The 24,029-nt window shown below is 38.8% G+C and overlaps 1 protein-coding gene across 10 annotated transcripts in view; it reads left to right on the top strand.

The window, feature by feature from the left end:
• Positions 1-24,029, top strand: part of LOC105207562 (agrin) — a 731,430-nt gene that overhangs the window by 669,905 nt on the left and 37,496 nt on the right. For 9 of the 10 annotated variants that reach the window (XM_039458553.1, XM_039458551.1, XM_039458537.1 and 6 more), the window contains 3 exons: positions 13,032-13,268; positions 22,460-22,675; positions 23,053-23,318. In XM_039458553.1, the coding sequence (XP_039314487.1) occupies positions 13,032-13,268; positions 22,460-22,675; positions 23,053-23,318 (719 nt within the window). The remainder of the gene's footprint in view (positions 1-13,031; positions 13,269-22,459; positions 22,676-23,052; positions 23,319-24,029) is intronic. The other variant, XM_039458534.1, reaches the window with a different exon arrangement.

Genomic DNA, 24,029 nt, shown 5'->3' with positions numbered 1-24,029 from the left:
ATCGATACTTCGTGTAATGCATTCAAACAGCTACGTGACGTAAAATATCGCGGATAAATACAACGCGCGTCGTTTCGCATTTCCCGTAATTAAAAAATCGCGCGATCTCGCGCGTCCGGGTGTTCCCCCGCGTCGGATTTTCTGCAATTAAACGTCACGTAAATAAACGTGAATTTCGCGCAAGTAAATAAAATCGCGCACGGGGATATTAATCAAAACGTATTAAAAGAGTAAGCTGTCCCCGTAATATGTAATATATGTCGCTACGCGCGTAAACATGCCGCTGCGCTATATTCTTCAAATATTAATATTACAAATTACTACCCTTATCTATGCGTATAAATACAATTACGCGTAAAAAAAATATATGAAATTAACGTCGAGTAATTAATATCGAAAAATCGCTTATGAATCATTAAATTTGCAATAATTCATCAACATGCGCGAATTAAGCGAAAACTAAGTGAACGGCAATTAAAATAAAATTACGACTCTGATAGCGGTTGCGTTTAATTAATTATCTCCCGAAAGTTAGCTTCCTCTAGCTCTCGAAATCAGATTTCGCGGTGCGAGGGCCTGTCTTCCCCGAAGAGGAAGTATCGCGCGGGATGGAGAATAAAGCGGACAGCACCTCGTTGCCGCGATCGCAATCTAAAAATCTTGGACGGGATGCGGGACGGCAATCCATGCTCGTGCACGGATCAGATAACGCATTAATCGCAGCTTATCGCCGCATCGAACGTGTACGTCGAGCGCGCCCGGCCGCGCCACGCCGCGCCGCGCACAAGTTTACCCTCTCCGTCCCGGCGTTTACCCTCCTCCGGATAACACGCGTGTCACGCACCCGGGAGGATCGTCGTTACGTTGATTAGATATACACAGATAACGACGATAGTTGCCGCTGGCACATGCCTCTGTCCTTAGAATAAGAGCGGTGCGAGCAGGCGGGCTCGGGCGAGATAAGTGGAACTATCCACGGTGTGGTCAGACCGCGGCAGATAAGCGGTTCGAGCACAAAAGCCAGCTGGGATTAGTAGCCGCGCCGGTCGAGCACGTTTACCGGCCGCGCTAAAAATCGGTTAACGTCAGCGGAACATGTGACGATTCGGCCGCTAATTGCGCGGTCTCGCCTGCACGCGCCCCTTTTAATAGCTGAATGCAGTTCCGCCTCCGCAAACGTAATTGTATTCACCTGTGGGAACATTGGAGCTAGCTGACCCACTGTTCAGTTTTCAATTTTTACAAACGAAATTGTGAGATTTGTAACAAAAAAAAAACAAATCCTATATTGATTAATGAATACTATTTAATAAAATTTTAATACTAAGTGAAAACTAATAATTGATATAAGAAATTAATGTTTTTCTAATACATTCCTTACGCATCAACTAGTTTCAGGACCGGAATAAATTAATTTTGTCAACTATTGTTGGATTGTTAAATAGTTGAGTAATAATATATGTTAAGATATAATATTAATTTGAATGCATTTTAATTTATTTTGATATAATTTAACAAAAATTTAAAATAAAACTTATTTATGTATGAGTAATTTTTAATTACAATATAAATTTTTTAAAATCGCCTCACTCTACCAGTGCTTTTTGACAAAAGTTTTAACAGACCAAATTAACATTTATGTATTATATCTTATGATTAAATTTGTAATAAAAAAAACAAAAAATTTTAGTTTATGAAACGGAAAAATACATTTTTTGGTAAATAAAGAATTGATTAAAACTTCTTAATTTAATATATAATAAATCTAAATTTGGTAATTATTCTATTACTTAACCACAATTTTTATTATAGTTTCTGTAAATAATTTAAGATAGAGTTATAAAAAAATAATTGTTTTCTATTTTTAATGATAACTAATAAGTCTGCATTTTATCTAAAATATTGTTGCATGTCGTACATTTTAGCACAAAAAACGAAATACTATAAGATTTGTCTCTACCCGAGCTAATTAACACATGTATCACGTAGTTTCAAGATAAGATCGATTTGTCTCATACGACGCAGATCTCGATGATCAGATCCTAAGATGATGGAACATTTTTAATCCTCAAATGCTAGTTGCGCGAAACGAGTCCCTTTACGTTTTATTTTACAGATCAATTGACTTAGGAAGGATTATCGCGCGCGACAAGTAATTCGTGAAAGGAGGATTCTGTCAAAAGAATAGCGAGAACGTGCACAGGAAAAGCTGTAACAAGCGTCCTGTAATTAAGCCCGTGATAATTAAGCTTTTAATGTTTCCTCGCGTCTTCCTGCAACCGTTCCTTTTTTTTCTCGACAATGTTCGACTGACCCAAGACAAATCGAACATTAGGAACGCGTCGATTCAGACAAACAAAGTCCGTTGTCTTCCCTAAGTGACGCGGATATCGATTAGCACTTTGATCCTCGTTAACGACCTCGAAGAGGTCGGATAATTAAGATAACGTGGTAGATGATGAAATGTAATTTGTATGTAAGAACATTATTATTATAATTATAATTAATATTAATTATAATAATTTATTATTATAATTAATATTAATGATAATAATCTATTATTATAATTAATATGACAAATGCATATACGACAAATAATTACAATTTCATAAGGAATAAGATGACAAAGATTTAAAAAAATTGGATTTTCTAAAAACAAATTAGTGTTATTTTGATTAAAATAAAGAATTAAACAGCAAACAGGAAATATGAATAGATAGTAAATGTAAAATTTCTGGCAAAGATTAAACGAGTTTAAAAAGGTTTTTTATTTGCTTTTAACAAATTTCTCAAAATGTTAATTCTAATTGTAAGTCTTTTTTTGTACACTTATATGTTTGGAGAAAAATTATCATACACAGAGAAATAAAAAAAGATGTTAAGAACAGCTTGTAAAATTTTGTAAATAAAATATAAAGAAATGATTGCTTTTTATTTTAAATAATATTTTTTTTCTTTTGTTACTATTAATGATATAAAAAAAAGATAAATATAAAATATGACATAAATAAGTTTCCTGAAAATTTAAACTTTTTAACTTTTTAGACTAGTTTGATTTTTCTAGGAAATCCTTCAATTGCGTTTGCGAATTAAAGGAAATTGCTGATGCAGCATCCGATTTGTATACTCGTATCTCTCGCGATTAGCTTACTTCTATACATTTGCGTATCTAGACACAGCAGGAAAGAGATATTTAGTTTTATTTACAATGCAACCTCATGCTTTTTGGTCTCGTATTCCATTTCGAGATAGCATTTCGGGGTCGCATTTCGATTTCGCAAACATCGCATGTTGTTTCAGGTATCGTAAAAGCTCGAGCGAAAACAGTCCATCCCGTCGTCATGTTGAAATCTCTTTCTTGCGGCTAGTGCGTCAGAACAAATAGACGACGCGCCCATATAATTTCGGTTTATATCTTACCAAAGATCTCGTATAACGTTTTTTTTTTATCTTTTTGATCGGCAAGCGTAATCCTGAAGTTTGATCTGATTCTTTACCGCTCATCCCTTTTGCATCAGTGGAATTACATCAAGTCTACGTACAATCGTGACGATATCTGAGGATTTCACTGAAACTCCACTAATGACGAAAGTCAGGATTTGCCGACTGGTATTTATTTAAGCTGTGCGCGCGAGAGGCTTTTCGGTTTGATTTGCGACTGCTATCGAGCATCGAAAGCGAGTCCCCTAACGTAGAGCGCACTTTCACTCGGTGCGCCAGAAATCTGGACTGAACCCGTTTTCGTTAAAATCACAGCTCGAGCATATAACGGGTCCTGTAAACAGGAGTTGTGTGTGAAACCCCTGGCAGCATTCGACGAGCTGTCGGGTGACAACTGGCACAAACAAGCACCTGCGCAAGTGGAAATTAATGGGTCCTGTTTCAGATCGGCCGTTTCAGTCGATCCAATCGACAGTCCTGTTCGGAGGCCGGTCCTTACGTCGTCGCCGCTGGTCCTTGTCATTCGCTTCGACATCCGTTCCTCCATTTTCGTCAATAGCCAGTCCGGTCCTCAAAGTTTGCCTAATGAGACTCATTCAACGCGACCGGACTCGGTACACGGCAACCAAAGCACGAATCCCATTATCGTCAGGCCCTAGCCGGTCAGCAAGCTCGGGAACTATCGGCTGCCTACGATTTCGTCACCTGATCTATTCTATCCCTCTGTTGCCCTCCCTTGCCATCGTACGTTACGGTAATGAGCCACTAATTGGCAATTGCACCCTAGACTCGCCCAATCCTATCACTGTGCTGTTACACACTGCGCCCTTTTAGATGGCACGAGTGCTCTTGCGTGAAACGAGCGGCGTCGCTTTGATGGCCGTGAACGTTATAGCTCGACGTGACGTTTATCGTTACGGTTCTCGAAATCGACTCTCACGTGAAAAGACCTGATGCTTTCGAAATGCGTCTTTGAGATGCTGTTCTTGCGAAGTAACAGCGACTCGTGAAATTAATCAAATGCTTTGAAGGCTGCCAGAAAGTTCTCTAGAAGTTTGTTACGTTTTAGAAATATTAATAATATCCTAACAATATGTAATTTGTGAAAAAATATTTTTTTAAACGTTTATCCCTTTTTTTTTCTTTTTGCTATAAAATATTTTCTAATATTTTAAAATATTTTTTGAATAATTTAAAAGAAAGAAAACGTAAAAGATACACACACACATAAAACAAAATTTTTATAATTTGTATAACTTATTAAAAAAATATTAATATCATAATATTTCTAAAATATAATAAGCTTTTAAACAATTTCTGAATTAATTTTATGAATAATTATATACACTTTCTTTAGTTTAATGATATTTTGCTTAAAGAATAGATTATTTCAGCTAGTGCAATATAACTTTTATTATTATTTAATGGCTCTTCATAAAACAAAAAATAATAAAACGTTCTTTTTATTTTTATACAAAATGATGAAACAATTTATCTTCAGATCATTATTAGAAAATATTAGATCTTTATTTATAATCTAATATATATTTTAATATATAATTAAATATTTTATATTAAATTATACATTAGATAAATTAAATAATATAAACATTATGTAAGTAAAATTAATAATAATAAATAATCTTTTATTATTAATAAGTAATATAGTAAAAATAAAATAAATCTGTTCTACATTGAACAGAATTTTATTGCATATGATTATCAATTAAAAGGTAATAATTATGCACTATATAAGCCAGAATTGCTGCAAAAATCGATATTCTAATTGGAATCGTTGAAACTGAAGTGATCATCAACGGAAAAAAAAACGAAGCCTTCGTACAGAAGTAACGCCACACAGGTGGTCTGTGGTAATAAATTACCCGTAAGCGGCAACGGCGAGCTGCGACGGTCAGGTGGACCGACAAAAACCAACTAGAATGGATTATTAATTACGATATTACGTCGACGCGCCGTCCGAAAGGGCCGAAGAGCTCAGGGGAAGGATCGTAGGGGGGTTGAGAGCGCAGAGGCGAGGGGGAGGATGAGAGGTCAGTTCTTCCACGATATGCACATTGTCCCGGCAATTTGGAGAATCTCGTCCAAATTAGGCAATTGTTGGTCACGACGAAATGCACTTTTCCCTCGTTGAATTGGCCCATTCAATCCCATTCAATCGCGCTGCAGCGCGAAACAACACTCGTTCGGCCAGCCACAGGGCCTGATTGGAACCCCGCGGATTTTCCGCTCGGTCGCCCGGTCAGGCACGGTCGGATAATTATTTCATCACCAACGAACGAGACGAAAAGAGATCATTAATGACACTTTCCTATCGGGTGTATTAATTTCTATCATTAATCGGCGGCGATTACAAAATCCCCGAGTTCTATTAAAATAGATCGATGAGCAAATACTTGTTAGAGCGATTCATGGAAAACATAATTATTCAAATTCTAGAGCCACAAATATTAATACTTCCGGGATGATTTGGTTGAATCAATAAGAATTATTTTTTAACTATTTGAATATTAGAACAATGTGCGAATAGAGCACAAGAAAAAAAGCCATTTTTTGAAAGCAGGTTTTGATGGTTAATAATATTTTCAATATTATAAATTATTTATTTACCGAGACATAAAAGTGGCGGTGAATAAAATATATTATTACGTGGTCGATTTCAACGGTCATGTAACAAGAATAAATAACTAAATAACACGTTACATATATAGGAAGTCTCTTGCAAAAAGGAAATTTATGATGAAAATTACATGCGAAGCAGTCGTAACAGATTGCAGCATTGGAAAATAAAACAATTTTAGACCCGTTATTTAAACGACGTCCAGGAATTTAACATTGAAACAAACTGAAGAGAATTCATCTAGGCGTTTCATTTGAACGATGTCCGAGATGCTCTCTTTACGAGATCGACACCATAACGGAAAACTGCAAACGGATACAGATGCGGAATAAAACGCTTCACGTTCAATTAATTCAACCCATACGTTTGTATCCGATAACCGGTGTATTTTAATCGAGTGCGGTGTGTACTCGTAACAATTATATCGACGCTATTTCAATATCGCGAGTATGCACTTTTCGCCAATTATCCGAACGAAATACGATAGCCGAGCATATAGTATAACAGGGGAGTAACGAATTTAAAGATATGAGCGTTATACTATGAAAAATCAGTTACCCGCGTACTGTCGACTAAAGTGCCAGCGTCTCTCATTTGTTCACGTCCGGCGGACTTTAATGAACATTTGACCGTCGTTAAGGGCATCCGGGACTTACCTTCATGGTCTGTAAAAACTTCAACTTCCGGCCGAACTTCCACGGGGATCCGCTCAGTTTCCAAACTCCAGTAACTTCAACATCCATTTCTCAGTTGAGTCACCTCATTAACTTCACCTTGCAATTTAAATCCAGATCTAATTTTGCCGCGCCCGTCCCAATATCTATCCCGGAAGCGACGCGCGGTCATTAGAATATTTGGAAGTTTCCTTTTCGCCCTTTTCTCCGTCTCTTTATATCTTCATCATTATTTTTAACTCTTTCGGTTCACGTGGGATATCGCGCGAAATTCTCCCCTTCTTACGAGGGGACGAAAATCTGCTTGGCATTCCAGAGTGCTTAACCTTAGAATATCTTTCAAATAAAAATTTTCGTTCCGTACGGAACGGAACTTTTACATAATTGCCGCTTGTGAAACACTAGTTTCGCTTTTCTTTTCCCGTCGATGATCTCAACCGTCTCGCGCGTGAATGAACCTTAAACCATAAGAATGAGGTCATTTGGAAATTCCTATGGTAAATGTTTACGCTAAGCGCTTTTAGTTATTAGACTTAATGTTCACCGCTTCAAATGAGTATAACAATATTGCTTTAAATGGCCATGCCCGTTAATTCGGCTCGCACACGCTTCTCACTCATTACAGTTGTTTGCTGTCTGTATATACATTTTGTGTATTTTTAGAGAGCTTGCTCTAGATAACGAACGCTTTTGCTGCTGCTGCCGCAATGAACTGTCGTCCTGTTAGTTTGTAATTCCGCGGTGCAATGTAAAATATTTCGCATCTACATCCGCTGCACACGTTAACGCGCACGAGGGTAAGTTCGTCCCAAAGTTAGAAAGCCGCAATATCGGTGGGAATATCAGAGACAAGTCGAGTCACGACGACAAACGGACGGACGGATGATGTAACACGCGCGAGATACGCGACCGCTAATTGCGTTTGTCATACCGATAATTAATAATGCACCGCTCGGCGCGACGACTGACCGGCGAATTAAATGCATTAACGATGATAATCGGGTTGCGGTGAATGCCAAATCGAAAATACACCGGCGGGGAGTTATTGAATGCAAACGAGGCCGCGATCAATCATCCAGCTCAGCTACTGGCTTTCGACGCCCGTAATGACGTTCCGGCGCTTTCCATCGCTATCACTGATTAGGGAGAAGGAAATGAGGGGGGGGGGAGGAAGGACGAAACGTGGGCGAATTCTCGGCCGGAAACAAAATCAAGGAAAATTAAATAGACAAAACTCTCGATTACACAGCAAATCGAGTATCGAAAAAAAGTCATTGTCGTGAAACGCATAAAGCGAACATAAAAAAATCCTATAATCAATCAATATATTTGAAAAATTTATTATGCGACAAACGTAACGGCTATACTTCACGGAAAAGTGAATGATAGTTGGACGAGGGTAATAGAAATCGTTAGATTGTCGTTAGTATTCTGTGTAGCACCTTCACCACCGCTCGCATCCTTCAAACACTTAGGCGGCTTGAATTTCCAATTACCGCTCCTAATTGACACCGCCAATGCCCGCAGATAGCATTAGAAATTCGCCGCTTCTATTTCCGCATTCACTTTGTTGCACGCTGCGGTTACGAGACCGCTAAATAATTCCTAATTCTCCGTTTTCGAACGCGTAGATTCCGCGATCGACGACGGCGGCGACAGTTGCGGTTTTTTTTCCTCTCTTTTTTTCCCAAATATACGGGAGACGGGAACAAAGGGCGATATTGGAAGGAAGCGAAATGAGTAATCGCGCGTCGCGAACGGTAGTCGCGACAGCGACGGCAAAGGAGACGGCGAAGATGATGGGTCGCCGGATGGCGAGCTTGATTTGCGGAAGAAACGGTCGACGACGGCAACGATCGCGTACAACATTAATGTACACTCTGTTGCTGATGGTGTGCACTACGTTAACAGTAGCCCACTGCTGCTACATCTTCCCGAAAGGTATTCCGAAATAAACCGCAAATAATCGTACGTTTCATCTTCTATGCTCAACGTCGAAATATCGCGTGCCACGCACAATCCTAAGATATTGGATTACGAAAGTATAGGAACTTTCAGGAAGCTCCGATATATGGTTACGTTATTTTGCAAATTAACACTTAATGAACTTCTGCATTTATTCGATCCCTTATGGCATATTATGGATCGATATTTTTATCACTTTTGCAAGTATTAAACATTATTGAATAATTCTCACATATACTTAATATCTCTAGAAAATATTTATATGATCGTTAATTAAAAAAAAACGTTGTATATAAATATTATGACTAATTGTAGCCAACAGGAAAATTATGCTCTTGTTTTTATATAAAAATTCGTAACTTCCAAATAACATTTTAAACTACAAAACAAAAACAGTTCTGATATTGACTCTGCTATCTAAAAAATTGAGTTATTCAGAAACCTAAAAGAAAATAATATTTTTTAACATATATAAATGGGTATGAATTAAAAAATAATCGTACATATATTGCATCAGTAAAAGTGTTGCTTCAGCAAGAACTATTTAATTAACTATATAATTATTTTATACCAAAGCGACCAAATATTTTTTTATAATATACTTCACATAGCAAAAAATTAGTTATTGTTGTGAAATGCAAGTAAATGAAAGAAATATTTTTTTAAGTTTATTAAATAATTTTGTTTGGTACATTTCAATCAAATTATTTGTTATTACAATAAAATATTTTTGCTAATGTGTACTTACATTTTAAACAATGTTTTTTTTTATTAATATATTATTACAAAAATTAAAAAATATAATATAAAAATTTGTATGTTTTTTAATAATGCGTGAAATCCTTGGAATATAAATGAGATAATTAAAGATAGAAAACAAAAAATTTTTTAACTATAAAAGAATACTCTGTACGAGAGACACCTTGGCTCATTCGTGTGAACTCCCAAAGTGAATTCCCAAGACGTCCTGAATGAAAGACATGCAACTAAGGTCGACAACCAGTTCCTTAGACGCCAAGCTTTTTTTTCAAGGAGAATAGAGACCGTTGTTTATTCAGGCGTTTTTAATATTTCAAAGAAAAGAAATGCACAGACAAACGTCCTAAGGTGTGCATTAAGTGTTAATGAGCAAGCGAGGCTGCTGCGAATCTTTTCAGTTGCTCTGTAGCTAAAACGCGAGTCTACAGCGCGCGAATACCTGCAACGGATGTTGGCGCGCTATTTCTCCATTTTCTTTTTCGACTGCGCTCGGAAATAGAAAAACGTGTGTTACATATGGCACAAAGCCTGGAAGCATCAATCGATAATTCACGACTAACTTAATTAGGTCGTACGTGAATAACTTTTACATAACCGTTATTGCTAAATATTATTTAACAAGGTTTAATAACTATGGCTAACTATTGCGCAGATCATATATAGGAAACTTTCGCGAAACAAGAGTAATTTTATATTTATTTTTAAATTTATGTCCTGTATATTTTATGAATAATATCCATTTTAATATATCTTTTATATGTGTGTGCATATATTTTTACTTTTTAAATATTCTTCGTTATTACACAGAATATGAATTTATAAATAAAATCCTGTGCTGAATTCCAACGCGAAATACAGATCTAAAAGTGGGCTTTGAAATGAACCGTCATTTTATATCTTTGATTACGTATCGATGTAGAACGGTCAATTTTCTCTCTAAAAATACATGAAATATTCTATTTTTTTACCGTCGACAAAGACATCCGGGACACGCCGCAAAAATTCTTGCGTGCCCATGTCGCGCCGTACCAATGATTCATGCAGTAACCGAGTGCAAACCATCACGTCCACTTTCCTCGAGAAATATTTCTCACCGGTTACGACGCCCATCTGCGGAAATATTCAGTTGGGGGCCGCAAATTTCTCTCATGCACGCGCGATAAAATTTTAACGGAGCACAAACAACCCTCCTTCCGCCTCTGCATACAGGCACAGACGTGCATACATACATGCACCGGCTCTTTCGAGCCTGCCCTTAGGGATTAATGATCCGGCACGCCGGGGAGCCGCGCGATGCCCGTGCGAGACACGCGCCCGCTCCTTTTTTCCTCGCCGCGCCGCCGCCAAAAAAAAAGCGACTGCGGCGCGTAAATTCCGTCGCGAATGAATCCCAGCGGGCGATAGTTTATTCATCGCGAATCGCGCGGATTTAATTTCACGGCGCGTTACGGCTGGTAACGTATCGTATAACGTACACGCGCGTCCGGCGTGTTTATGGCCTGCAATTACATTTCGGCGGCGGCGATGGCGGTGGTACGGGCTCACGTTACGGAAAAAATATCATTGATTAAGCTCCGCGGAAAATACGGCGAACTTTTCGCACACTATGTACGCGTGTACGCGCCCCCGATCGCTGGAAAGCGAATTGTCGCGTTTTGTGGACGATCGCGCCGATCGTTCGAATGGAAAAACCAACACCTTTCGCGCCAACACCTAATTATCATAAAAGACGGGTTGTAAATAAACGATTAAAAATAATTAGGGGTCAGGTGCGAAGCACAGAACGAGTGACACGGAACACGGTACGTTGTATACAGCCACGAAACTAATTGTCCGAGAGCACAGGATTTTAAGAGTATTTTATGCTACAAATTCGCCAAATGTTATAATTTTTCTAGGGAAAACTCGATTGGAAGTAAAAACAGCTTATTAGTGACGTACAATTTCCATCAAAAATATGCTTTTGATTTTTAGCGTAAAATAAACTCCCCATATCTCATGTGTTCGGATAGTTACTTTTATGACAGTATAAAAAAGATTATCTAATTTATTTAATGTTATTCCTTTACAATTTCACAATCTTTTAAACACATTCTCAGATTTAAGTAAAAGAATTAAGACAAGAGATGAAAAGAATTGGAGCTTTGTTGCAATTTTATTCAAATATCACTTTCAATCTGATTTTGTTAACAATAGGTCAACTAAATCTTCTCAATTTAAACTCAAGTATATTTTAGATGAAAATGTATCACTAATAAGGGTTTTTACTTCCAATCGTATTTTTCCTAAAAGATTATAATATTTAATAAATTTGTAGAATAAAATAAGCACCCAATATTATGTATATCCGAATAATTAGTTCCGTAATCATGTACATATATTTTATGAACCGCTGTAGAGAATTACATCGCGGGATTATTATATGTATAGGGAGAAAAATAAAGGAAGGAAATAATATATCGTAAATCCTCCCTTAGACAATCAATATAAATCATATCAGAATTCAGGAATTTTCTGTTAATAATTTTATGATGCAATATGTAATATGAAAAACATTTAAAAAGAATCAGATACGTACTTATATAATCAAAACACGCGGAAGATTAAATTATAAAATTTTATTCTGAAATCTCTGACATAAATTATATGTCACTTAAAGTGAATTCTACGTGCTAGAGTCTCAGAGGGCGCGTAAATAAGTGAATATTTTAAGATAAAACTCGAAGACTGAAATATGTTTACTGCTCTGGTATGTTTTAAACCGAATCAAATTTCGAGGGAACACATACAATTTGCGAATAGACATGACGCGAACGTTTGCAACTCCACGGGATACAACAGCATTCCGGCGAGAAACACCGCTGCCGGGACGAAGGATTACATGCTGCTTGGCATTTCCGTCGTAAACTGAATGCGCCAATTCCAAATACGCGAACATTAAATTCTATGTATCGCCGTGTGTGATTGTCCTCGGCAAACATGCGCCGCCAGATGAAACGCCGCGTTGATCCCGTCCATCGCATTGGCCTTCATCTCGTTACTTCGAAATCGAAGCTGTTTACTAGCTTCCGTCAATGGGATTGACCGTAACATCAAACTACTCTCATCAACGGATTATCGGCACCATTACCAATTCATTTCCGATATACGCGCATTATCAGACCAAACGAGATACACTGCACGAGATGCAGATCTTCATTTTCACTTGGACGAAATGTGCAATAACTGATAGCTATTGTCTGACTGATTATTTAACGCGCGGATTTATTTACAAAAAAATTGAGAAAAATATTATCAGTTATTAATCATGGCAGTTTTTGAGTAAAATATTTTATATCATGTTGTAAATTATTTTAAAACATAATGGTTATGTAAATAAATGTATACATTTGGTAATGTATTCCGAAATTAATGTATTCATATTTCGGAATTAATTTAATTATTAATTATTGAATTAATCGAATTATTAAAATAACTGTCTTCAAGCGTTATCAAATAACGTGATCATCGTGACGATTAACTGATATCAGGTCTCGATGCTTTTTCTTTTGCAGAAATCAAGGATCCCTGCGACAAGCTCAACTGCTCGCAAGGTTCGCAATGTGTGCGAAGCAGGGACGGCAAGGAGGCGAGCTGCAAATGCTTGCAATTCTGCCCAAATTTAGGGGATCACGAGGGATCGGGACCTGTCTGTGGTTCGGACGGGATCGACTATCCGACGCTGTGCGACCTAAATCGAGCCGCATGCGAGAATCGTACTAACATCACCGTGGCATTTCGTGGCAAGTGCGGTAAGTTCTATAGCGAATGTACGATTCGAGTAATGTCTCGAGTAAGCAGTTTCGATATCTTAAGAAGTATTTAATGCGCTATCACAAATTTACATAAACTTTATTATTACCGCAATCAATTCAATCAATTTAAATACATCTAGGTCCTATAGATTAAATAAAGTAATTATACATTTTGCGTTCTCTTTTTTAAATTTGTAAATTTATTAAAATACAAATTTAATTGAGTTTATGAATTATGTACTTTAAATAATTAGACAAATTAAAATAAATTAAATTATCGTATACTGTAGATTTTTTTGCTTGGATGGATTAAAATTAATAATTAATTATTGTTGATCAGAATGAAAAGATTAATATCAAAGTAAATAAATTAATATTAAAAATTAATTAATGTTAACATATTCCCAGGTTATTCCAAAATCTGATTCATGAATTATGTCTTTTATATACATTAAATTATAATACATAAAACCTTTCGTTTTTTATATGCATTACAAATACAAGTACAAATCAAGTATTAATGCGATTTTACTGTATTTTTGTTGTAAAACCGGTTTTGAATGTACGTAAAGGATTACGCAACGTTGTATTGTACTGCAAGCTTTTATTGAATTTTTTTTTAACGGTTTACTGTTCCCCATTTGTTTTCACTTTGTTATTTGTTGTCAACAAGTTACCACGTTTTAAATAATTCTCTGGTGCAAACAAGTCTGCTTAAAGCGTCATTCTTTCTGCAGACAATATTTTGTTACAATTATTTACGTTTCGGCTAAAGCGATTTGTCAGAGGGTGAAGAGACACTCTTACAATCAACCGTCCCTAACCGTTTCTTAACCGTCTACATCACTCCATCTATTCACCCTTGCAGGATCAGGATCTCCTATACAGGATGTCCCACAAATTCTCTGCTCTGATACAGAATTATTTGCAAAAAGCAGAGTCAATATTCTTTAATAATTTTAAATGCAATCATTAATCATTAAAAGGTCCAATAAGAGCGAAAATAGATAAGATGTCAATAAAATTCTATAATTAGATATTTACATAAATGAAAAATGCTGGACGTTTCGGGCTAACTTGCCCCTTTTCAACATAAAATTATTTACATAATTAAAACGTTTGCGGTGCGAATGGGAACGCAATAGTTGGAGAAAATTTTCTGCTATATCTCTCCTCGGAGACGGTTCGTTTGTCATGTGCTCCGTGAATTTGAAAAACTTTGACCATGGATAAGACATCTTATTATATACACACATATCTCATGATAACGATACATGTAACCGTCTTTACGAAGCTCTCGTTTTCATCCAATTATTAGAGATGACATTATACGGACGACATCACATCAACGTTCCAACTATTGCGTTCCCATTCGCACCGCGAATGTTTTAATTATGTAAATAATTTTATGTTGAAAAGGTGCAAGTTAGCCCGAAACGTTCAGCGTTTTTCATTTATGTAAATATCTAATTATAGAATTTTATTGACATCTTATCTATTTTCGCTCTTATTGGACCTTTTAATGATTAATGATTGTTTTTACACAAAAGAGCACGAACTAATTTATGAAATTTTAAATGCATTTAATAATAATTTTAAGCAAATTCAATATTAAGCCAAAATTGAAAAGAGAAAGCTACCTTTGTTATTTTAATATTTAATATTTAATTTAATTTTGTTGGTATCACACAAATCAGATAAAGTTTCCTCGCGAAATTAATAAAAAAAGTAAAATTTGGCTATATTATTAGGTCGCACTTGAAACTTCTACAATAATTTTGAACGCCATGTTCTTAAATGTTGGAAGGATATCGATACAACTATCGCCGTAGCTCCTTGCATGAGCTAGTCTAATCTAAAGCATCCTATACGGTATATCCATCCCTTAATGCGTTATATTCCACACAGCTGTCACCGTTCGTGTCCACAGATAGTTGTACACACGCCCACGAATGAGAAAGCTCCCCTGAACTAACCCCTCGCTCCCGAGGTTCCCTTCTCCCTGCCATAGAAGCAGTACAAACTTGGCAGGCGTTTAATCAACCGAGTAGTAAAGACAAATGTTTGATCAGACAGGTAGCTACCGGGAGTAGGCCGTGTTTGCTTAGGATTAGGTAAGTCCATCCTCACCGTTTCCCCTTCGTTCCTTCACACCGGGTCGTCTTCGTGGCACTGTGCAACCCAGTATGGTAGACAGTAACGTGGTTACGGTAATCGCACCGGTTAACGAGCTAGCTAAATATGTCGCCAAACGATTCCAATCTGCACTCCTTAGCAATAATCGTTGGAGACATGTGAACGAAAGGGGCTATATAAATAGTCAATTTCAGACGATTTGATAATTGAGAAATTCAAAATAGAAATAGTGTGAGTTTGCAACATATATCCGCTTTAAGAACGTTTTGGTTGTACAATATCAAATAAAAATTCTCGAAATTTTAGAACTGCAGGCTTCTTAGGTTTCATCTTTTCTTTTCTAATCAACGACAAAAAATTCTGGTCATGATTATTATTTGAATTTGACCCTGAAGTCAGTACAAAGAATAAAACAATGAAAAATTTGGTTTATAATGGTTTTGGTTTATCTAGCGAAAATTTCAATATTTTGCTTCAATTTTATATGAATAATTTTTAAATGAGTAAATAGAATCAAATAATCTCTTGCACAAATATTTATCAAAGTATCATAGTAATATAAGGAAAAAATTAAATTTGCAATGCTACTTTTTTATCAAATTTGCAAATAAATACTAGTGTATAAAACGATTTTACGTAATAATCAAAAGTAAATAATTTTTAAATTAATAAGAGGATTAAAGTTTATAGATATTCAAACGTAATAATAGAACAGTCTATAAAATTTTTATATTTTTAATAATATTGTGATGTGACATACATCATTAAGAAGAAAATCGCTTTTACAGAGAATTTGCAGGATTATAGATTTATTTTTTATGCATTCTAATTCTTTGTGCAAACAATTTTTCTACAGCGCAAAATATTCTACTGTATTTCTAAATTAGCCAGCTATATTATATTTAAACTTTTTAATATACAATTTTTAATATGCGTTATAATATAATTTTAATATAATTTAAAATACATTATAATGTAAAACACCAGTACTTTTTTATAGCTGTTGCAAATTTAGTTTTTCTCTTTATTTTTGTTCTTTTGTAATTTTTTCTAGATAGGTAATTTTTTTTATGTCCACATGATGTAAATAAGTGATTAATGTAATTAACAATTCAACGTTGCGCGAATATAAACTCGATTTTAACTCGTGAAAATTACGGTTGAACTTTGAAAGGCCTCATAAAATGCACGGGATTTTATGATGAAAGTATTAGAGCGTAGATGAAAGTGCAGATATCTCATGTTCGCGTCCACAGTAGAGCGTCGTAAATTCTACGAGCGTGTAAAGAGCGATACTTGAAAATAATAATCTTCGTAGTCGCGTAAGTACGCGAGGTAAATCCGCGACGCTCATCCTACGATGCGATCGTGAAGCTTAATAACGGCCTGCGACGTATACACAGTAAAAGGAAGTGTAATAGAGACGTAAAGGCGACGGAGAGATCGAAAGGGAGCGGGTTGCGCGCGCCGGAAGTTTACAAAGATGAACGTTCTCTCTCTCTCTTTTTGTTCCACTGTTTCTGCCGTCGTATTATACCAGGAACAATGAAACGCAATATCCGGCCAGGAATGGTCGAAGGCGAATGACGGGGCGGATAAAGAGGGGAGAAGCGAGGCAGAGTGAGAGAAGACTCTCTGAGTTTCCTCAATCGGTTCTCTCGTTGGGCGGAAAGCCTAGTACAACAATGGGGTTGCCCTTTTATCAATCGGCGCCAGTTGCGACCCTTTTAAACGCCGGAATCAATAATAAATTCTCCTCGTAAAGTGCCACCTCGCCTCGCGAAATCCTCCCATTCGTGAATTCTCGTGATTCTCCCTCTTTCTCTATCTCTCGCTCTCCTCGTCATCTCGTCGTCCTAGATGAGGGGGTGGTTCGAGGCATGAATCTGAAGTGACGGTACGACGGTACGATAAATCAAATTAACTCCCAAAAGTTTCGAGACTTTTCGGCTCCTTCCTCCCCCCCCCCCCTCTCCCCTCCTCGTTCGTCGGCGCAGCTACTATTTCGCGGTCGTGATTGGATGGTGAAACGGAACGTGGAAAAAGAGTAGACGAGGTCTCATACCTCCGCGTCTGAAACCCTGTGCAAGAGGGTGGAAACTTGCTTCAGAAGCCGCGACGTCGAGCCTCCGTCGTAATTATCGATTCCTTACATAAGCTACTTTTATTAGCATCGTAAATATAACATGAAGGAGAACAGTATATTGCGCAGAAGCATTTTTTAAAAGTTTTGACTTAAAAAAAAAAGAAATAGGGAAAAGCAAAATACAGGTATTAACTCCGAAGAAGAAAATCGCAGATCTGTCAGATCAGCAACTTGCGAATAAATCAAAGCTCTTTTTACGCAAATGAATTCTACAATTTACATTGCTTTTACCGTTTTCTGATTTATTGCGATTGTTCGTTTATTATCGTAGAACGTAGCCATAATACTTTGCAGTCTCGTATATCATACTTCTGTCATCGGTAATGGCAACGTATTGATTAAATTTTTATTTCGCTTTCGAAAACATTTTCCCAACTCGCTTGTTCCTCCGTTCGTCTTCCGAGCGAGTTTTCTTCCAGCGTGCACGGTAAAGGGGGAAGGAGGGAGGGGCGGCTCTATCAACTCTATCCAGCTCGCTACGCTCTTCCCTTCCGCTTTCGTGAGACACCGCCCGCAAGTCGCTCCCGTCACGCATATCCAGCCTCGAGAAAAAGAAAGACGCGCGCGCGCTCTATTTTCTTCACGCTCGAACGTGCCGAAATAAGGGTCGACCGAGAAATGGTAGAGCCGGCCATGAAGGAACGTCGGATCCCCGAGACGTGGCACCTTGGAAATGGATTCAACTAAATTCTCACACTCGCCGAGCCGAGCTGAGCCGTGCCGAGATGCGCTCGCCCTTGTACGACGGTGAAAAAGACGATGAGGGGGGGGAGGGGTGAGAAAGAAACTGCGTGATGTAAACCCGAGACAAACCAACAAGCAAATGTGTTTATCCACGAGACCTCTTGCAAACGGAACCCAATGAGCTGGAAATTTCGGTGGTGTCAGGTTCGGAGAAGGAAACGATTCGCAGTCCCAGGAAACGGACGCGTCTATACGACGTCGCACTCGAGATCGGCGAAAAAGGGAGCAGGCGAGAAGACCCATCCCCGCGCCGGAAGCGATTTCTCTCACGCCGAAGGCGAGCTCTATAGTTGGCAAGAAACGAACGGGCGTAAGTAACGGGCGCGATCGGTTATCGATGACCGTGTAAGTGTCGATAGCGGCGAGATTGCGCCGCAGCTGGATAGAGGCGGCACAAGAACGAACGTCGTCGTCGGTTAAAAACCGGCGGTGACAAACAGGCTGGCACTCAACGGGTACTCGCGCGAGTTCGATTGCAGGAGGGATGGGAGACGAAGTGAGTATTGCGCTCATTATTCAAAGAGTCGCTAACGAGCTCCGTGCTTGTTGTACGCCCGGAAATATCATCGCTGTAAATTAGATATCGATTGCGTTGTCATATTATCGCGATCTAACGAAGTCGCTAGAAGCTAGAATCGATCGAGGTTGCAAGAAGCGAACGCAAAAATAAACTGCCGAGAAATGTTATTTTCAATGCGAAAACAACTGATTGGAAGGGACGAGAGAACATAATTCTACCTGCAGAGATAAAAGAGAGTGCCATTATTTTGAAACGTAATTATAAACCGAAGCTGGAAATGATATCTTAAATTAATTTGATCGTCAAATTTTAATAACGATGCTATAAGCATCTTAAAAACTGTCAAGAACTTGTTGCGAATAATATTTTTAGAAACAAAAAAATGCTTTAAATATCTGAAAAATATATTTAATTGATGTAAAAATTAAAATGAAGCATCAAGATCCGCTTCGATCGACGAATGGCACTTCTTCTTATTTCTTATTGTCTATTATTCACATATCGATCTGATAACCAACTTATTAATGATTACAAAGATTGTCTCGATGAAAACCATGCTTAAAGCTAGCAAAACATTAGAAAGATTGCATAAAAGAATTCAATATTCAATGCGGATTGCAATACTTTGAATTTCAAAAATTAATCTTATACTTTGGCAGCAATTACCATCAACTACTAACCGCAACATCATCTCGTGATACAGGTATCGAGACAGTCACTACTTTCTGACCGCCTTGATGCGCTCGTAAAAAACTTATCTTTACACAAGCAGGCGGCAATTTGTCTCGCTCGCTCCGCCGCTCGAATTCAACCGAAATTTTACGTCCTCCGCAACCCCGTAAATTGCGTCGTCTTCTCTTATGCGCTCATGTTTACGCGTCCGGGACCTAAGTGAAGCAAAGAGAGAGAGAGAGAGAGAGAGAGAGAAGAGAGAGAGAAACATTCACCAGAAGACTTACGCGGAGACGAGAAACGAACGTGGATAGGTCGAACCGGAGGCGGCTGCGCGATAGATGGAGCGGTACATCAAGCCGGAAGCATCGCAGAGGTGCCGTTAACATAAACCCAGTCATTGCTCCCCAGACATAATACCCTTGTACCTTACTCCCGCGTAATGTCAAACCGCGTCTCGTCGTATAGCTTCCCATAGTTTCCGGAGTCGCGCACCGACAAAAAGAAAGGCTTCCGGGACGTTTTCGCGGTCGAAAAGCGCACGAAGAAAATGAGAAGCCTCGACAGGATTTTAGCTGCAGGAGGTTTATATCTTGTACGTTATAGCTTACGCGCCGTTTAACGCGCACGCCTCATCCCATTGAATCTTTCTCTTCTCATTTATTTAATACGTATCTACGAAGAAAGAAAAAAATTTTGTACAAAGAATGTTTCTCGTAAAAAGGAACACTCAATCGCGACGCGATATATCACTTTCAGAGGAAGGCAGACTTGCCAACCGACAAAATCGTAAAGTTACAAACGAAATGAATGACGCTAACTTGTTATGTTCGTGGGTGAAGGCGACTGACAATTTACAAGGCTTTTACCGAGCGCCGAGCGATTTTGAGATATTCCCACTTGCAGTACTCGTAGAATGCGAGAGAGGTATGCGCACGGTATCTGCACATGAAAGGAAGGCGTCTAAAAAGGATCGATATTTGCAGTTGCTTTAGCGGAAGTAACTAGGATGCACTCTCGCCGTGTGTATGTACATAAGTCGGTTGCCTCACGAGCGTCTCTCCTATCCGAAAATCACCTCAAAGACTGGGTCCTCGATTCAAGAATCGATAAATCGAGGATCCTTCAAGAGGATTGTGTGCTCTCTCTTATCAGAATAAAAAATTTTTTTTCTCAAACCATAATTCGCTGTACAATCGCATCTCGATGCGATTGTACACGACACTTTGATAAAATTATTGTGTCCGCATCCCAGTAAAAATAAACACATCTACCTGATCGCAAAATAAAAAAGTAAGCTAAACCTAAAACGCTTTTTACATAATTATCAATTTTTGCGTAACTCCAAAGTTATTTTGTCTAATAATCTGTAATCTAATTAATCCTAGCCAGCCACCAAGTTCTAAATCAGATTAGACGAAATTTCTACTCGACAAAATGAATTGATATTCCGCCTGTCGCGTCTCTTTTCTCCGCTAAATTAAATGATAATTCGTCAATAATACGAGGAATGTGCGAGCAACTCATCAGTCACCCGCGTCGCGATATACCGCATCGCGTCGCTCGTCTTTGCACACGTTCCATGGGAGATTCCAACCGTCGAACGGCAGGTCCGTCGTCCATACTGAAAAGGTCTTCCAACGGCTTTCACGTCGTGGCCCTGGCCCGATAATACAAAGAAATCCGCATCAGGGTAATGTCGCGTGAAGTTAACGCGCCAGCGTAACCATACCCATACTCTCGCTCCTCGCCCCCGAGGGATCGGATCGTGGCCGGTGTTTCGATGAAGGCTGCTGCAGGCGGACGGCGGGAAAGAAGCGGGGTGAGAAATCCCATTAAGGAGCGCGGAGATCTTGAAAGGACGCGATGACATCGTTCTATCTCGTCCGATGCAAGCGATGGAAGCGATATAAGGACCCGCGTTCCCATCGCACGGAAATGGAATTACGAAGCGATGAAAAGGATGGCGAGGAATGTTCTCGTCGTCCATTAATCGCTAATCATCTCGTGACGTCTGAATGAGACGGCTGAATGCGATGGAACGATATGAATGAACGGCAAATAAAAGTACGGGAGTTTATCTGAATCTCGAGAATATCGTTTACCGAATGGAGAACGATCGCCAAACGACAATATATGTGTCGATCATCTCGGCAACTGTAGCGATGCAACGACGATTACTTTTCCCCGAGATCGATTAGTGCTAAACTCAAACTAACTGACGCACCAAGCGCCGACGGAGAACGGCCGGGGTTTGAGTTACGGAAGGGTCGAGTTTAGCCGCTCCACTGGACTGTAACTCGAGCTAACGCCGAGAAACACCACCACCGCCGGGGGAGAACTTGCCTCGTCAGCCGCCGGTATAAGGCTAAACCTAGCTACCGCCTGTAGACAGGAAACGGAATCCAACTTCCTTCCTTCCTTGGTCGGAGGGCGAAGATTAATCTCGGTGCGGCTGTATCTCCTCCAACTGGACCAAACTCCTCGGTCCTTGCGACCTTCTATCATTACTCGTCCGTATACGCGAACTCTCTCGGCTCTCGTATGCAAATGGCGACTCATAAAAAGGAATCACAAGAAGGTTATTTAAATTCATTCGATTTCGTCGGGATTAGTAGTAATTCCTGAAATGAGATGGAAGAGCCGATCGAATGCAAATGAAACTTTCAGCACGCAGATCATCTGATCAATCCTTTTAATTACTCACGTCTTATTCGAGATGAATTCTGTAATTGTGAGATAATTAAGGATCCTTTTTGCAAAAAGTAGATGTAAGTGTAGCAGGGCTCTTTGCTATAGTTTAAATAATTTTTTTTTTTCTAAAGTTTTTTGGAAAACTGAGAAGAATCAGTGATTATTGAACGTAATGCAGCACATCGTTCATTACACATATGATTGAATTTATGAGTTTATGTTATTTACGCTAATTTATTTTATTGTATGACTGTTAATTATGAATTAATTTTCCAGACCCATGCGGAACCGTCGAGTGCTTGGAACCGGAAATCTGTCAGCTGGACGGTTCGAGGCAACCGGCCTGTCGCTGCGGGGAACAATGTGGCGTCGAACTCTCACCGGTTTGCGGAAGCGACGGCAAGACGTATTCGAACGAGTGCAACCTCCGGCAGGAAGCCTGCCGCTCAAGATTACCGCTCAAGAAAATGTACAACGGCGCCTGCAGCTCCGGTAATATAACAACTCTTAACATTTTTTACTCAAAATGTGAAATATAAAATAACGATGGAATATATCGTAGAAAAATCGTATAAGTAAATTGTTTCCTGTCTCATCACATGCTATTGTTGGACAGTAATGGATAAAGAATAAGCTTGCTTATTATGCTTCAACATCCTACATAATTATTTTAGTGATTCAACACTTGGATACAGTATTTTCAACTCTGTATCCAACTAAAATTTTAAACGCTTCAACAAAACCGTTCTTTCCGTGTTAATTATATATTTGTCCTTTTTTTCCATTTATATAATGCTGTCCGTGTTTAAAAAAAAAAAAAACACGATTTCTGAAATAACTTGCAAAAGTAAGAATAATCGCGACGAAAGTCGTACGACCGTTCAATTTTGTAGAACAAAATCCCTGCGAAGCGGCGAAGTGCAGTTTCTACGAGCAGTGTGCAATCAATCGGCAAGGGATCGCTACATGCGAGTGTCGTCCCGAGTGCGAGCCAGTAATGAGACCCGTGTGCGCCCGCGGCGGAACAACCTACACGTCCATGTGCGAGCTGAAGAGGCAGGCGTGTCTGACGAAGACCAACATCGAGGTCGCCTACGTCGGCATATGCGGCTCCAGAGGACCCTGCTCTGAGAAGGTCAGTATCAGCTAGTATCTCACACACACACACGGAAACGCGAGACACGTTCGCGATTTCTGCTTCCGTTTTCGCGCTCGGCGCAACGCGAGCAAATTTTCTTGTCTTTGGTTCCTCGCAATTTCGACGATGTGAATTATTTCTCTCTTCGGGAAAGACAGGCTTGACGAGCCGCATTCTAGCATCTCGTGAATATTCCATTAAACTCGACAAATTGGTTAAACGAATACGACGTGTGGAGCCAACGCGCGTGGCTGATATATAAAATTCAAGGAGATATATTCGTGTGAAATCCATTCTTGACGTTTCAATCGGGATCAAGCATCGAGAAATCCGAAATAAATTCGGATTCTGCAACAAAAAGCGAAAAGAATTTTTGACGAATTAAAATTTTAGATTGTCGTATACGCGTACCCGCGTCTGCGACAGAAATTTTTATTTTTATAAAAGAAAGAACGCGTTGCTATTTAAAGCGCCACACGATTTAGCTGGATTTAAGCTACGAACGTCATTGGTCTACAAAACAAGGTTCGTAATCGACGCCGAGCTCGCTCGCGAAATGGAAATTGCTAGATGTATTCACCGCAGAAATTGGAAGGGATCAAGAATCCGATGGAGTGTGGAGGGAATTTCCTCTCTTTCACTATTTCTCCCTCTCGATACTTTCTCGATTTCCCCGCAAAATTCGAAAGCCCGAGGTGAGATCTTCAC

Source organism: Solenopsis invicta, chromosome 2 (genome assembly GCF_016802725.1).
Source record: "Solenopsis invicta isolate M01_SB chromosome 2, UNIL_Sinv_3.0, whole genome shotgun sequence".
NCBI lineage: Eukaryota > Metazoa > Arthropoda > Insecta > Hymenoptera > Formicidae > Solenopsis > Solenopsis invicta.
This window is presented reverse-complemented; position numbering and strand designations above follow the sequence as displayed.